The following is a 16,779-nucleotide window of genomic DNA, read 5'->3' as shown; positions in this document are numbered from 1 at the left end:
GAAAAGTTGTACTTGGCATACAGTTGGGTTCTCCCCATCTGAGTGGTTGCAATGAATGACAAAACAACCCAAGGCAAACAGCAGAGAGCAGAATCTATAAACTATATAACCAACACCTAAATTGATTATATGAGAGTTGATCACACAGACCTGAATTTCTGCTGAATTAAAGAACATTAAGGTGCTGGTCGTTTCTATTTCACCTGTACCAACTGTGGTGTGAGGTGGATTAATTTCAAGAAGTTATGTTGGGTATTACAGAAAAAAGTCCTGCGAGCCTTCCCACACATAAATTTTACAGAATTAAATACTACTGAACCTACCAAGCCAGCTACAACTGAACTTTTGCAATTCTATGTTAATTTCAACAATTATGGGTAGCCCACGAAGTTTCAGCATAAAACTCCTACAGATACATACTGGGTATATTTTTAAGAGTCTTATTTTAAATATCAATATTTTTAAGTAGCTTTTTTTTTTTTAAAGCAATTTCTTCAGGAAAACTGTTCAACAAAATCTCCCTCTCATCTATCCCTCAAAACCTGAAGGCCATTCATCATACCTGGATGAAAGGAACAGCCCATTTACTAACACCAGCTGGGCATCGAAGAATATGGTTTAGAAGGAAGAAGTGATCTCCAGGACAGCCAACTCTTTGTAACACTGCCACCTGGAAAACAAAGGACATACAATTTCACTATTTAAAAAGAAGAATGTATCTAGAGGTTTAGTGAAATCACTTATCCAATGTTTAAATATATGTGATCTTTCAAAAGAGTAACCAAACATAAAACATACTACTGACTGTTGAGTTTCTACCATAGACGTACACAGAGGCCTATGAATCTATGAGTAATATGATAACAGACATCTTCAGTAGTTTCTCTGCACACCCAGTTTTCACATCTGGCCAACTACAAATCACTAACATTCCTGGCCGTACATGAATAAGATAGAATTCAAGTAATCTAGTCTCAGTTTGCAATTGTTTCTCAAGTACAAATAAGTATGCTTAGAATGTCACCTCATATTTAAGAACTCCAGTATGAATCTAAAAAACGGCATACAAGACAGCCGCACTGAGAAACATAACCAACAAATAACCCATCCCTGTAACATACCTCTTTCCTACTTTTCTGATACCTTTCTTTTTCGCCTTAAAAAAATTTTTTAAGTATGACTAAGTGCAACATTAAACCTAAGATGACAAAAAGAAATCATGTGGGAAAATTTCAGCTCAGATACTTATATTCTGAATATGCATCTAGTCTTAAATTTAGCATGCTTCCACATTTCCATTTCCTCCTATGTTGAAGCCAGAGATCATTCAACATAAAGTCTATCGGAAAGTCCTTTGTGCTTAATAATGCACTAGGTAAATGTAATTTATTACATGATCCAAGACAATGTCACTAACTCATTAAATGCAATTGTTGAAGAAACACAATAAGAAGAATTCTTAAGTTACCAGGGAAATAAAAGAAAGCCTGCCATGTCTATTTCTGTTCCCTTACCAATTTCTGCAGCCAGAGAAGAATATCGTCCTGGAACTGGGTATCTTCATGAACTCTCCTGGTGAACAGGAACAGCACACTGATGCACTCCTTTAGCTGACACAGATCAGAGGGAATGCTTTCTGCCTGTTTAGAAGCTGTACATTAAAGAGAGAGTTAAATGAATCCCACATAAATGGTGCTTGGGGGTGGGGAGGGAATATTTATTATCTTCACTTTAAAAAAAACTTCATAATATTTATTTTAGATAAAAGCCCAAGGAGAAAAGTTGCATCAAATTATTTGAATTTCTACTAGATATGTAAACCAAAAGAGTATTTAACTTTGTGAAGTATTTCAAAGCAAGGGAAAATTAACTTCATCAGACTTTTTATTTAAAAATCAGCAGATCTCTGGCCCAGCCCCAGCTCTTTGATTAGTTATGAAAACAGTGGGGGGCGGGGGAAAGATATTTTTACTTTAAACAACCCTAGTCTCTCTCCCAGAAATAAAAAGTACTTGATTCAATTATAATAGCATAATATTTTACACATAATACAGTAAGCCTTACTTTCTTAAAACCCAAAATAAAATGAAAAATTCCGAACATGATAGATCCTCTGGTGAAAATTAAGTACAATAAAAACAGCCTAACTGGACAAGCAAAAATAAAGTACAAGAGACAGAGGATGAAAAACTTTTCTGATGATCAGTTCTACAATCAAAAACCGTCTGGACTCGACTTGGTAACAAGCCCATAACTTAGGACAGTAAGGGACATTAGTGACGAAGAGCGAGCTCTTTTGGCTTCCTAGAGAAGCAGAGAATGACAGCCATGGGGAAGGCAGATCTGGCAGTAGAAACCTCTAGAAAGGTTGTTAAGGCAGGTCTCAATCCTATACTAGGGAGGTCAGGTACAACAGCCAGCACACATGGTACCTTGTAATACCGGGCAGTGTACAATCAATTCAACTAGATGGTACCCCTCAATTCTTTCTGCGTTTCAGATGACAAGAAAGAGTGAGGCTTTCATTACTTACGCACCTTGGCCTTGCCGTTGAATTGCTAAAGATCTCAGAACAGCCGAACTATTGAGCAACGCATAGATGTAAGACTCCACTTGCAACCTTGAGAGCACAGAAGTGTAAGAGTGCAGAGCCAGCGTTTGGTGGAGGTGCTCAGATTTGGCATCAAACAGCTTCTTTAGCTCCCCCAGCACATTTTCACTCATCTCTACTCTTTGGTAGCGATGACAGCCTGAAACTTTCACTTGATCTGCACAGATACCCTAGCAGTGGAAAATATGAAACCAGTTACTCTTTGCGTTTGAAATGATCCGGCAGCAGGTATATGACACACCGGCTTCTGTACCATCTTCAACCACTTATAAATCACGGTGAGGGGACAACAGTACCACGAAGAGAACAATAAAGCAAATATATAATCAGGTGCCAAGGAGTATACTGCCAATCACCAATGCATCACAAGTTCAGAGAAGAAAAACCCTAAGAAGTAGGTGAGGAAAGGTACAAGGAAATAATAGAGCTTGACCCTAAGACTCATGATGGATGATCTTACCTTCTACTTGACAATCAATGCGATATCCCCTCAACTGGAAGGGACCTCAAAATATCTCTGTACCTACCCTCATCATTCTGTGATTCTGCTCAAAAGAAAGAACCCCCCCTTCCAATACTAACACTGCCAGTTGTGTTCTCGATTCTAGCCTCTCTTTTTCAGTATCTCCAAATGTTTCCCTCTCCACAGACTCCTTTCTATCTACAAAGAGAAATACACATCTCCCAATGAAAGAGGATTAGAGCTGGGGAAAATCACGTGTTTCTTCCTGCTACCTCCCCAGCTTTCCTTCAATACCAAGGTTGCCGAGGGTGGCCTTCTCTTCCCTGCCATCCCGCCCAGGCCACTATGAAATGGCTTTCCTGATGGTCACCGAGGTCTCCACAGGGTCACACCTAATTGCCTTCCCTGTTTCCTCATCTCCCCTTGACCTTGCTCCATGGATCATCCTCTCCTTGACACTCTCTACCCACTGGATGGATGTTCCTGCCATTATGCCCAAGGTCACAAACAGAAAGGTCCACGGGCTGAATCTGACCTGAAGACATGACTTCTTGGCCTCTACTGTGTGTATGTGTGGAATTAGTTGCCAGCACTTATAGCTCAAGACCCCGCACAGGAAAACCCAGATTTCTAGCTTCTCTTGTAAACTCCTGAGATGTGGCAATGTTGGACCAACACAACCTCACAACAATAATCAGCTAGGACTCAAGAGCAGCGGCCCCCACTGGACCAGGCACGAGCTTCCCCAGAGACCACCGTCCCACTCAGCCTGCTTCACTTCTCCAGTTACCAGCGTGGCCCCTGCAGGCACCAGATTTTGATTCCTACACTGTACTACTCTGAGCTAAGACAGGGTCCGAGTGGGTATAAGGAGCAGACCCCAGACTTGGACGGCATCACGGGAACAGCAGCTCCCCAGGCTCCTGGGAGCTTTACAGAACACTAGTCAAAATACCTGTACAGACAACTGTTCCTCCTTGAAGTGCCACAGTCGACTTTTAGCATTTTGGCAATCAGACGTCAGAGCAAGAAGCTCAGCTTCAGCCAGAAGCAGCTGCTTCCTACACCGTGAGTAGTTCAAAAGCAACTCATAGAATTCATGCCTGTCCTGATGAGCCAGGCTGTCAAATTCCTCTAAGTATGACTCAACATTTTCCAGCCATGAACCAGGCTCAAAGATCTTGAGCTGTTCTTTAGTAAATGGTACTGGCTCCGGCTGAGATGGGAGCTCCGGGTAGAGTCGCTCATTTCGCAGCAAGGGCTTCACTGCCACCAAAGCTGGCACTTCTCCAGCAATTTCCGCTGGCAAGGGGGGATACAGTTTTTTCACTTTAGGTGGCTGAAAAATGTCCGTGGCCTCACAAGAACTCCACAAGCCAACATTTTGTAGCACCTCTGAAGACAGACCCAAGGCTTGTCTGTCTTCTTTGCTAAGCTGAGCTTCTCTGACCTGTACGTTTTCCACTTCCTGCTGAGTATAAGAAAAACTAGATTGCAATGTGCTTCCAGAAGGTCCGCATTGCGCCGATTTACTTTCCTCCACTTCTGTCAAGTTCTTGAGGGTTTCTCCTTTGGTTCCAACATTGTCTCCAGGGTCAAACTTCAGCTTGACGGCATCGCCCTCAGCACTGGCTCTGACCTCCTCCCCTTCCTTTAGGGTCTCTGTGTCACAGGTCAGGGACCCTTCATTATTTATAGTTAGGGAGGTGAGTGATATATCAAACATTTCACTCTCGTTTTGTCCACTGGCATCATTCTGGAGCTGGGAATCAGTTAACGCCTGCAGATGGTCTCCTCTGAATTCACAAGCTGGAGTAGGGATTTCCAGTTCTCTGGAGGGTTTTGGAAGGGAGACTTCATCAGCCTCTTCGCTCTGAAGATTTTCATATTTCTTCTTTTCCTAAAAACAAGATTTATACTGTGAAATAACTTACAGCAATAACCAAAATTCAATGAGGAATTTAAAAATTGTATATAAAAATCTAACTTTTCTCATTTAACAAAGGGAATCTATATTCACTTCATAAATAACGTGTCATATTTCGTGTTATTCAATTTTAAGAATGTTGAATTTGGAGATTCACTAGTCTAATCCCAACAGAGAAAGACACCATAATAAGCAGCAAATTATGATTCAAGAATGGAAAAGACAAGTCTTCATTAGGTCATTCTCCATTCTGCTAGAGGTTAAGTGCAAACAAAGTCTCCAAGTATCTTAGACGTCAATAGGTTTGTCTTCCTTATCTTGACAAACAAATTTACTTCAAAACTTAGGCAGAGAAAGAACAACTTGAGCAATAAAATAAATAACTATATGGTAGTACCGCATTATAACCCACAGCATAAAATAAATACCCACAAGCCCATACTGACATAAATAACTAAATCAACAAATGAACAAATAAATGAACTTTTAAAATGGGTGAGAAGTGGCAACTCTTCCTTACAGAGGAATTCCAATTAATAAATGTAGAAAGAATGAGGAAAACAGAAATATCACCAGTAGAACACCACAGTAATGACTGCCACATGCAAGATCTACTGATCGATGCTCAAGAGTAAATGTAAATTTAAGCAAAAACAGGATATTTGCATAGTCTCTAGATATTCTAAATATTTGCCTTAGTATCTTCTAAATATCTCTAAATATCTTCTAAATATTCAATAATTACACAGGGTAAGTTTCAGTGGGGAATCCTGGCACACAATACCTTACTTAGCCAAGTGACAAAGGTTACTATCACCAGTAATACATCCCCATACGACATTCTGAGAAGGCCTATTACCACTTCAGTATTATTTGCAATAATGTATAACCTCAATCTAATCATGAGAAAACACCAGGACAAAGCCCAAATTAAGAGACAGTCTACAATAACTTAAGTGTTGTGGTCATGGAAAAAAAAGACTAAGGAGTCCAAATTTATGTCCAAAAAAACAAAGACAAAATAAAAGTTAACTATTAAAAAATAAAATAAAATAATGGTTTAAAAAAAAAAAAAAAATATATATATATATATATATATATATATATATATATGGTATTAACACAAACTAGATACATAGGAAAATAAGATGAATAAAAAAGAAAAAACTACAGAAAAATTACTTAAAATTGTTACATTAAAAAAAACTAAGAAAATGGCTGAAATCACTCAAATGCTTCCTTTTCACTATGAAATTTTAAGGAAAGCAAACGTAACAGTTACACATGTTATTAGTGATTTTGGATTATGCTGCCAGCAAATATTCAGGAAAAAGAAAAAAGAGTTGACAAATAGTCAAAAGGGTAGGGCATTTATATGTACGTAATATTAGGAAGATTAATGATTTTGAAATGGACTCTGTGGCCAGCTTGTTGGTAATGAACGTGGTTACCAAACATTTGCAAGTGGTAGTGATTCAAGAAGCAATGTGCCCCTCCAAAATTACTTTAATCCACCCTGTGACCTGTGGATGTCAAATTCAGAGATTAGCCACATAATTCATACAAACCAGTTTCTCAAACTGCTTAAAATCATGAATAACAGGAAAGCATTATATGAGTGTTTACAAGAAAATGAAAAAGTAGGTCCAATTACACTATAATGATGTTTAGCACACTTGCTATAATAAATAGGTTTCTCAGATTGGAAGGTTAGAAAGAAAATTCTGAAAGGCCAATGGTTACCACAGTGAGAGAAATGCTGGTATATTGGTCAGGGCTGAGGCCAAATTTTAGTGAGTTGAAAAATAATAAAATGAAATTAAGAAAACAATTTCATTTATAATAGCACAAAAATAAAAATATGAATACTTAGAGATAAATTTAACAAAAGAAGTATAAAACTTGTAACTTTGAAAATTACAAAAAATTACTAAAAGAAATTAAAGACTTAATAAACAGAAAGACATACCATGTTCATGGATCAGATCACAATATTGTTAAGATGGCAATACTCCTCACATTGATCTACAAATTCAACACAATCCTTACCAAAATCCTAGCTGACTTTTTTGCAGAAATTGGTGTGTTGATAACAAAAACACAAGGACCCAGAATAGACAAAATAATCTTGAAAAAGAAGAACAAAGTTGGAGAACTCAGTTTCAAATTCAATTTCAAAACTTACTACAACAGTACTACTGCACTAATGAATACAGTGTGGTTCTAGTATATGAATAGACAAATAGATCAATGGAACAGATTTGAGAATCCAGAAATAAACCCTTCTTTTTAAGGTGAACTGATTTTTAACAAGAGTGCCAAGATAATTCAAACAGAGAAAGAATAGTCTTCAAAAAATGGTGCTGAACAACTGGATATCCAAAGAATGAACCTCTACTTGATGTCATATACAAAAATTAATTTAAGAAAGGTCATACATCTAATGTAATAGATAAAATGTTAAAACTCTTAAAACAAAGAAGTCTTGATAAAGATGAACTGGGACTTTAAGGAAACTGATCAAGCTGGGAGGTCTGTGGGTGGAGCTGGGATCTTTGAGCTCTATGGTCCTAACCTTCTTTTTATAAAACTCTATGCAGCCAGTTGGCTCAGTTGGTTAGAGCACAGAGCTCACAACACCAAGGTTGCCGGTTCTATCCCCACATGGGCCAGTGAGCTGCACCCTCCACAACTAGATTGAAAACAACTTGACTTGGAGCTGATGGGTCCTGGAAAAACACACTGTTGCCCAATATTCCCCAATAAAAATTAAAGTATATAACTTAAAAAACAAAAACTATGGTTCTAACTTCCTGTCTCCCTGCCTATACATATATCATCCATCTTGGCATATGGTCAAAATGTGTACTGGCTTGTCAAGTCTGCAGATTCTCATGCTGCTGCAGTACTTTTTCCATTTCCCGAATAAATCCTTTTGGTGATGGACTACCTAGTCAGTGTTATTGTTCAGTCAACAGTCTTCATGATCTTGGGTTAGGCAAAGCCTTCCTAAGACACGACACAAAAAGCACAAAAAGCACACGTGACAAATATACAGACAGATAGATAAAATAAACTTTATAACCAAGACTTCATAACTAACCTAGTTGCAGTTTCAGGCTCTCCCAGGAGAATTTTAAACCAATCTGTCTGGAATTTCCTCAACAATAGTGAGATAATCTGCCTGATAAGACCCCAGCCTTCCCCGAAGGAAGGTGTTCTTGCCTCAAATAATCCACACTTAATTTCATAGTCCCACCCTCTTTCTGCCTATAAAACTTTCCATTCTGTACAATGGGTCAGAAGACCCTTCTAGTTGCTAGATGAAACACTGCTCGATTCATTAATTGCTTAATAAAGCCTATTAGATCTTCAAATTTACTGAGTTAAGCTTTGTTTTTTAACAGAACTCTTCTAACTCAATAATAGAGATAAATAAGTAAACCTAAAAACAGGCAAAGGAACTGAATAGACATTTCTCAAAGAAGATATATAGGGCCCGCCTGGTGGCTCAGGCGGTTGGAGCGCTGTGCTCCTAACACTGGGTCGCCAGTTCGATTCCCACATGGGCCAGTGAGCTGCACCCTCTACGGCTAAGATTGTGAACAACAGCTCTCCCAGGAGCTGGGCTGCCATGAGCAGCCGGAAGTCGGCATGGGCTACCATGAGCGGCCAGCATGAGCGGCCGGCAGACGAGCAGCGACCAACTGCCTCAATCAGGTGGAGCGCAAGGCACATAACACCAACATGGGCCAGGGAGCTGTGTCCTACATAACTAGACTGAGAAGCAATGGCTTGAACCGGAGTGGAGTGGGGGAAGGTGGATGAAAGGGGGGGAAAATGACACATAACAAGATGCTCAACATCATTAGCCATTAGAGAAGTGGTGGCAAGGATGTAGAGAAATTAGAACCCTCATACACTGCTCCTGGGAATGTAACATGATGCAGCCACTATGGAAAACAGCTTGACCAATACTAAAAACCACTGAATTATACACTTTAAATAGATGAATAGTAATAGTGTGTGGATTATATCTCAATAAAGCTGTTAAAAACAAAAATGAGAGATTTAAAAAACTTGGTGAGCTGAGAAATAAAGAACAGTAAGGAAGTAGAGACTAGAATGTGGAATAGAAGAAAATTTAGTTCTCTTTTCTGAAACTCTAAGAGACTCCTGGGGGCGCTAAATGCTCACTAGAAGACAGCTGGAAACAGGCACGTGATGGGCCACGTGATCAAGGGCACAGCAAACAACCACATCTCTGCCACCCCACGGGCCACTCCCTGCCACTCCCTGCTTCCTCTCCAGCCCGTCCCTCAGGCAGTTTTTAAACTCTCTTTGTCCCATCTCAACCCACTGCTATCACACCTCACCACTTCCTCTCTCCCCACTGCAGGATTGTCCTTGCAATTTCAAATTCCCCAGCCTCTGCTAAACAAAATGAAGTCTCCAGCTGCTACTCCCAACCTGCAGACCCACTTTCAGTACATCTACCTTCCTAGGAATAGTAATAACCATAATAGCAAGATAATGTGGTTAATCAATTAAAGAATTTTTTAAACCTTCCAGCCCCACCAGGGAAGAATATGTAAGCCTCTGGGCTTTTATTTCCCCTGGGGAAAGTACTCCATGCTTTCCCATGGTTTCAAAAGTAGAACGAAAGAAAACTGTCTACCAGTGCAGTTAGGGAAGTTAGGGAAGTTAGGAAGAGGAATTAACCTGGAGTTGCCCCAGGGAAGAAGGTGGGGGAAAAGGAAAGAGAAGCTGGTGGTTTGATTCCTAGAATGGACTAGCCAGATCAGGGAAAGCCAGAGGGAGGGGAGCTGGACAACTGTTTGAGCAGGTGACAAAGGCCTCACCCTGCCCACTCACAGATCCCTAGATGGGGACAGGATTTCTGGACTTCTGGGATTCCTATAAGGAGGGAAAGGGGGCTTGCTGTGACCTTCAGCAAGGTCATGGTCTCACGAGCAGTGGGCACCTCCCAATGGCTCACTTCACTTTTCCGAAGCACAGAACAGGGGAGCAGGTCCTGAATGTTTCCAAGCCTCCAGCCTCTGCCCCACCACCTGTTCATGCCGTCCATTATAAGATTGGTCGCCCTAAAACACTGCTCTGAACACCATAAAAACAGTCTCAGCAGTCTCGGTTCTCCACTTAATGAAAGCCTGACTCTTAACTTGGGCATTCTGTGCCTTTGTTAACTCAGTTATGACCCAGCCTCAAGACAAAATCTTCAACCACCACACCAACTCTTCCGCATATGCTTTACGCTGAACTCCAGCAATATGGACTTGTCATCCGGCTTTGGTCACATGCTACCACGTATGATTACTTATCTTTATGTTCTGTCCCCCCTAAACAGACCATATTTTGCGGCCCTATTTGGATCTAATCTGCCTCTGATTTCTGACACTGTGTTCAATAAGTACTTCTTGAGACAACAGTGATGACTTATAATTCACAAGAATTGAGTACCAACTGCATGCTAAGGTTTGTCCTAGGTACTGGAACCCTAAAATGAAGAGATTATTGAATTTTCCAAGAAATATTTATACTTACCATATGTTCCAGCACATTTAGAAGTTTCTTTGTATATGCCTCTCAGAAACCAGAAGGAATATGCAATGAATTCAGAGGAAACTGAACTTTTATGCCAAAATCTAAATCTATTCTTAAAATACAAAATCACATTTAAAAAGAAAAAAGCCAGCTTCCAATTACTTTACCTACTTGAGTTAGAGATAAAGATATAGAACATATTGTATACATAATAATCATTACAGATCACAAAATAAAATTGAAACAGAACTCCATGCATATCAAATCCCATGCAAAAATTAGTACTTACAAACTATTTTAGGCAAAAGACATGTTTCTTACAACTAAAAATGGCCAAGAAATTAAGAAGAATCTATATGTCTTTATTTTTTATCCCCACATAACTTACAAACAGGTAGAGAACCAATTTTTAAATAATTCAATCAGAGAAAAAAAAACAAAGTAATTATATAGATATAAGAGTTAATACACATAGAAAAACATACTTAACTATTCATTACAGTAAATATGCCCTGAGGTGTTGGGACATGCGTGGGGAAAAAACCTGAAGCATACACAACAAACTGCTACCAACAGCTCCAGAAGATGGAGTTCAGAGGATTTCATTTCTGGGTTGTACATTTCTGTGCGTGTATACGCTCAATACAGACTTACTTTTTTAAAGCAACAAGCACTTTTGTAATCAGAAAAAAATAAGAATTTTTTTTTTTTTTAAGTTCTGGAAAACAAATGGGAACTTTCCATTCATCACTCACAGTTCTTTCTCTTGAAACTGTATTGTGAAAAAATTACAACTCTTCTTACTTAAAAATAATGGTGAGCTGCTTCTTCATGAATGATGAAGGTCGTTTTACACATTCTGTAGAATACTTTCATGGGATTATTTTAATTAACAGTTTCTAGAAATGTAGACATCCTCCTCTTCCAGGTACAGGGAGAGAAACACCCTTACAAAGTGGATGCCCCTTACAAATGGAAATGTCCTTTTACAAAGGGTAACTTCTACTTTGTTTTCAGAGCTTCTCCAATGCCTGCTGTTTCTTAAAATTAACCATAAAACTAAAAATAATCAGTATCTCAAAGAGGTATGTTTTGGGACGGCAAAGTCGGTTCCCCTTAAATATCTAAGACTTTTTTTCAAAATTAGCGTATCCAAAACTGAAACTGCCCCCCAAAGCCTGTCCCACCTACCAGTTTCTCTACCTCAGAGTCACCTGGACCATTTTCGCTCACAGTCCACATCCAAATCATCAGCAATTCCTGGTTCTGTCTTACTCCCCAGACTTCTAACACTTCTTACCACCTTTGCTCCTACAACTCTGGTCCAAGCCACTGTGGACCAAAAAAAGGGGGCGGGGGGTGTTCTAAGGAAAGTAATCTCACAGAATGGTCTGATCGCTAACTTCCTAACTGGGCAGATTAAGGTGGGTGGTCATGCCCCAGGCATGTAACTTTTTAATGAAAGGTTTCTCTTTGCCTTAAACCAGCCCTGTCCACTGTTTCAGTGCATGTAGATTAACACACCTTTGAAATAAACCCTAACCACTCTCTGTGCGTGTACTCTTCCTTACCATCCCCTACTTAAGTTCAAATGCATAAAAGAAGCTGCAACACTGTTATTCTCCGGAGCATGTCATCAGTTTGGCTCAAGTAAACTCCTATAAAAATTCTCTACAGGTCTGGACGTTTCTTACGTCGACACCGCCATCACCTCTTGCGTGGGTCACTGCAATAGTCTCCTAGATGGTCTCTCTGCTTCTACTCTTGCCCCTTTAGTCTATTCTCAGCAAAGCTCACACAGCGATCCTTTAAAGCATAACTCAGATCACGTCAGTCTTCTGCTCAAAACTCTGAGTTGATTCCACATTTCACTCAGACTAAAAGTCCTTACAATGGTCCACAAGGCCGCTGACCTGGGCCAGCGTTCCCTGACTTTATCCCAACCACTCCCCTCCCTCGCTCCACCCTAGTCACACTGCCTCCTAGCAGTTCCTAGGACGGGCATGCGACTGCCTTAGGGCATTTGCCCCAGGTGTTCCCTCAGCCTGGAACACGTCTCCCCAATAGCCACAGGTCCAACATCTCTTTCATGTCTTTACATAAACGGCACCTTCCCTGACTACCTGGACCACCTATTTAAAATTGCAACCCATCCTAAGTATCTCACCAGTACTCCCCACTCCTTACCGTTTTGTTTTTTCCATAACACTTACCATCTTCTAACATGATACAGTTTATTTATTTTTATGGGTTTTTTTGTTTTTTTGTCTTCTCCCTCTAGAATGTAAGCTCCATGAAGGACAGGTTCTTTGTTTATTCCTCTGCTACTTCCCAAGTGCCTAAAACAGTTTCTGGGACATAGTAGGTGATCAAGGAGTGTTTTTTCAAAAATGAATGCATCTTAGAAGGCACAAAAGGAGCTAAGTAATAATATACACATCCCCCAATTTCACTCCTATAACCAACCACCCAGGGTAGGTGTAGAAATCACCTAGGCAACGGAGCAGCAGGGGATGGAGATTTAAGGATCCTTCTGTTATCAGCTTTCTGGGCCATATCTCAGTCTACCTTTAGCAATTACCACATGCTCTCACTATTGAGTTGCTGGCATGCAGAACTAATATTAACCATAAAAATACTTTCCAAGACTATAAAACACACCTTCGACAGAGTAAGTCCAATCTGAAAATCGACTGTTCTTAACCCATAATCTACCAAGATCAATAAAGTCAGGATCCTCTGAGTTGGGAAATATTTTAACAAAAGAGGACATTAAACAAATGAACATGTTATTAGGATTACCTCTTAGGTATCAGGTGACAACCACAACCTAACAATGTGAGGTCGTCTACCAGATGATTAACACTGAAGAATGTAGGTCAGCTGCTGGGTAAAATCCACAAGCTGCTCAAACCATCCAAAGGCCACTGCATGTGACACTACTCACTTCCTGAACTGAGCCTTGGAACTACTTCGTGGCTTTGTAAATAGTTGCCAAATTATACCACAGATGATAAAGGTCTCATTAATGTAAGGCTTTGCAATCAATGCCAAACCATAGCCAGCACTAAGAAATAAACTTATTTACTCTAAAAGAATGAATGTTCTAAGTTGAAAAGGACGAGGGCCTTGCAGGTACTGTGGACTTCTTCCATTTGTTTTCTCATACGACTCAGAGGAAATTTACCAGAGTAAATTCTTCTGAGGGACAAAGCCTGGAAATATTCTTCAATACTGATCTTTACTCCTTCGTTCAACAATTACTATCAAGTGCCTCCAAGGACTGTGAAAGGTACTGGAAACAAGACAGGTCCCTCTACTGAGTTCAGTTTAAGGGAGAAGCTGACAAAGTCACTCCAAGTGAGATGAGTGACACAGAAGTGCAGAGTGCCACTGCCTGGGGGGGACAGGGGATGGGGGTTGACCTGAGGTTGAGGAGAAAGAAGCCAGATCACTGAGGGCCCTGAGTCCATGCTAAGGACTTTATAGACTCTAGCCTCTGGGCTATGGGAAACTTGTAAGGTTTTAAGGAGAGTAGTAAGTTTTTTGTTTTTAAAACTATCAATTCAGATTTAAGTTTATCGAATGAGCAGCAAGAATGAATTTGGAGAGACCAATTTAGCAAGAAATCTTCCTTGAAGGATGGTGGTGGTAGTTAGGAAGGAGAGAAATGGGTAGTTAGGATGGAGAGAAATAATCAAGAGAATATTTAGTAAATATTATTGGCAAGAGTTAGTGGCTGATTAGATTTAGAGGGTGAGAAAAAGTGTATGTTAAGGATTTCTGGTTTGACCAAAGACTTCTAAAATAAAGGCCTCTTCGTAAATTTTAATAGCTAAAAAATAAATGAAGGTATGCTTATGTAGGAAAGTTGCCTGAAATGTCAATAAAATGAGCAATTGGTTTTTCACGATGATTCAAAAGTTTAAGGGTTTAACTTTATTTTAGAAATTCTGTTCTAAACAAAATAACTTGACTGAGAATCCTCTTGATTTTAAGTACTTATAACATTCTATCTATAGATAGATACATATATATGAAACAATTATTAAGCAACTAAATTGAGAATTCAAATTTTGAGCTTTAACGAATTCTCTCACTAACTGCATGACTTTAGGCTAATCGTGTAACTTAAGGCTTTAGTTTCATCGTGTATTTGAAAAAAACTCGAGATTAAGAATTAAGCTTCTGCTTTCTACAGACTGATGCTTACATGTTGGGCATTATTGCATTCCAGGTTCAGGGGCCTTAGGCATGGCTGACCAGTGGCTTTTTCCTTCCTCCTCTGTCTTGATAGTTCTTCACCAGGCCAAAACAATGCAAAAGTATTTCTCTTACAAATGTTTCTGAAATTAGGTAGCAAAAGGACTTTCTCCCCAAAGAGTAACACCTCAAAGACACAGATACACATAACTCCACTAGAGCTTTTGTAAAAGGCATAGTGAAAAGGATTCACCTAAGTCACTTACAGCTTATTATACATATACGACCTTTGAACACTGGTCCCTGTTAAAGCCTTGTTCCCATGAGAAAATCAGATTTGGGTGTCATTTTTAAGTTACACCTGCTCTGGAACATTACCCACTTGTAGGAATGGAAATTTCCTGTACTTGTAATGCCATCCTCACAATTTCCTTAATGTAAGTTCAGTTTCAGGTAAGCCAAAATTATCTAGGTCCAGACATCCAAGGGTAGCATTTAATCTGTTCACCGTAAAATAAATGTCATTACAGAAAATATACAAAATAAAAACACAGACTGCACCTAAAAAAACAAAAATCAACCTAAAAACACACCAACATCACATGTCAGTCTAATCCAGGAAACCCAGAAAAGTCAAGTCTGTCCCAATTGTGAGTCGCCCTGGTTTAACTTCTGGATATTCCTGCCCTCATGGTGAACAACCAGGATAATAAGAAATAAGTAGCCACCACCAGTATCACCTTGAATTTTAAAAGTGAAGAGATACATCACCTACAGTCTACTTTCTGCCTGTCGCTATCCATAAGGCTCTGCCAAAGGATACATTCTCCGCGTGAAGGAGAGGTTCCTACCCTCTTCATGCACGAAAGGGAATAAAAATGTTCCCAGATTATAAAGGGGGAAAGAGACAGAGTCAAAGATGAGGCTGGAAAAAGTTGCTTCACGGCAGGAATCCAGACCCAGGAGAGGAAAGTCAAGATGGGAAGAGCCCAGCGAGGTCAAAGATGGAAAATAAAAACAAGGGATCCTGACAAAGTCTGGGGAATGTGCAGGAGAAATAGAGAACAGGGCTGGAGTCTATGGGTGGTGGGAACAAACACGGGGGGTAGGGGCAGAGGACGCGGAGGGCTCGGGGGATGGTAGAGTTGGCTGCAGAGGCCCAAGAGAGAAAAAGGGAGACAGCGCACCCTCCAGGGTCTCGGGGAGAAGGGTGTCGGAGGGGGGCGGCATCCTCACCTTGGTTTTAGTCCGGCTGGCCTTGGCCTTGGCCCGGCGAGTGGGTCTCACCGCCTCAGCCATAGACCCTACGGCGTCACCGTCGCCGTTTGTTTTTGTCAAAACCTTGCACTCCCCACCTGTCCAGTTCTTCCCTCCGGGCTGTCACATGACCGAACCTCCACCACTCCCGGAGAGGAGGCGGCAGCTTGGAGCTTCTACGGGCTGCAGCGTAGGACAAACCACTCCGCGAAGCCTTTTCACTGGAAGGTGGTGGCCCCGCCCCTTCCGTTCAGGCCCCGCCCCCTGGCCGGGGCGCGCTGGGCTTCCCCGACTCCGCCCCGGAGGCCAATTCCACCTGGCTGTAAGTGCCTGGGCAGCGGCACTCCCGGCTGACAGGTCGCGTCAAGCTCCCCTGCTCTGCTGAGCCGCATGCGCTGTCACACCTCACCCACGTTGGCTTAAAGGAGTCCGAGGAGAGGTGTTCGTCAATCAGTCTTGTTTTAACTTTTAGATAACCAGATCCCGTTAGCCTGATTCTCTGCGCTCAAGGAAAGAACCTTGATGTTCATCGAGATGTCACATCAGTTTGCTTTTCTGTAAAGAGGGATAATGATGCTGCCTCTTTTCGGATGTAATGAAGATTAAATAGGCTAATCGTGAAAGGTGCCTGGTAGCCGCAGGCATGTCAGTAAGTGGTAGTTACTGTCATTACTGTACAAATGTCCAGGCAGGAAAGAGACATCTGCCCCAAAGAAGAGAGAGGGGAAAAGCAGTAAGACAAAATCCGTAGAA

The 16,779-nt window shown here is 40.7% G+C and overlaps 1 protein-coding gene across 2 annotated transcripts in view; it reads right to left on the bottom strand.

The window, feature by feature from the left end:
• The window catches only part of EPG5 (ectopic P-granules 5 autophagy tethering factor), a 97,003-nt gene extending 80,842 nt beyond the window's left edge, over positions 1 to 16,161 (bottom strand). For both annotated transcript variants that reach the window (XM_019739694.2, XM_019739695.2), the window contains exons 1-5: positions 16,006 to 16,161; positions 4,030 to 4,974; positions 2,538 to 2,781; positions 1,515 to 1,651; positions 563 to 670 (exon numbers count right to left, since the gene is read on the bottom strand). In XM_019739694.2, coding sequence (XP_019595253.2) covers positions 563 to 670; positions 1,515 to 1,651; positions 2,538 to 2,781; positions 4,030 to 4,974; positions 16,006 to 16,068 — 1,497 coding nt within the window. In that variant the 5' untranslated portion in view covers positions 16,069 to 16,161. The remainder of the gene's footprint in view (positions 1 to 562; positions 671 to 1,514; positions 1,652 to 2,537; positions 2,782 to 4,029; positions 4,975 to 16,005) is intronic.
• Between the last annotated feature and the right edge of the window lie 618 nt (positions 16,162 to 16,779).

The sequence above is a fragment of the Rhinolophus sinicus genome, linkage group LG09 (assembly GCF_036562045.2).
Source record: "Rhinolophus sinicus isolate RSC01 linkage group LG09, ASM3656204v1, whole genome shotgun sequence".
NCBI lineage: Eukaryota > Metazoa > Chordata > Mammalia > Chiroptera > Rhinolophidae > Rhinolophus > Rhinolophus sinicus.
The sequence above is the reverse complement of the archived record's forward strand: the minus strand, read 5'-3'. Positions and strand labels throughout refer to the sequence as shown.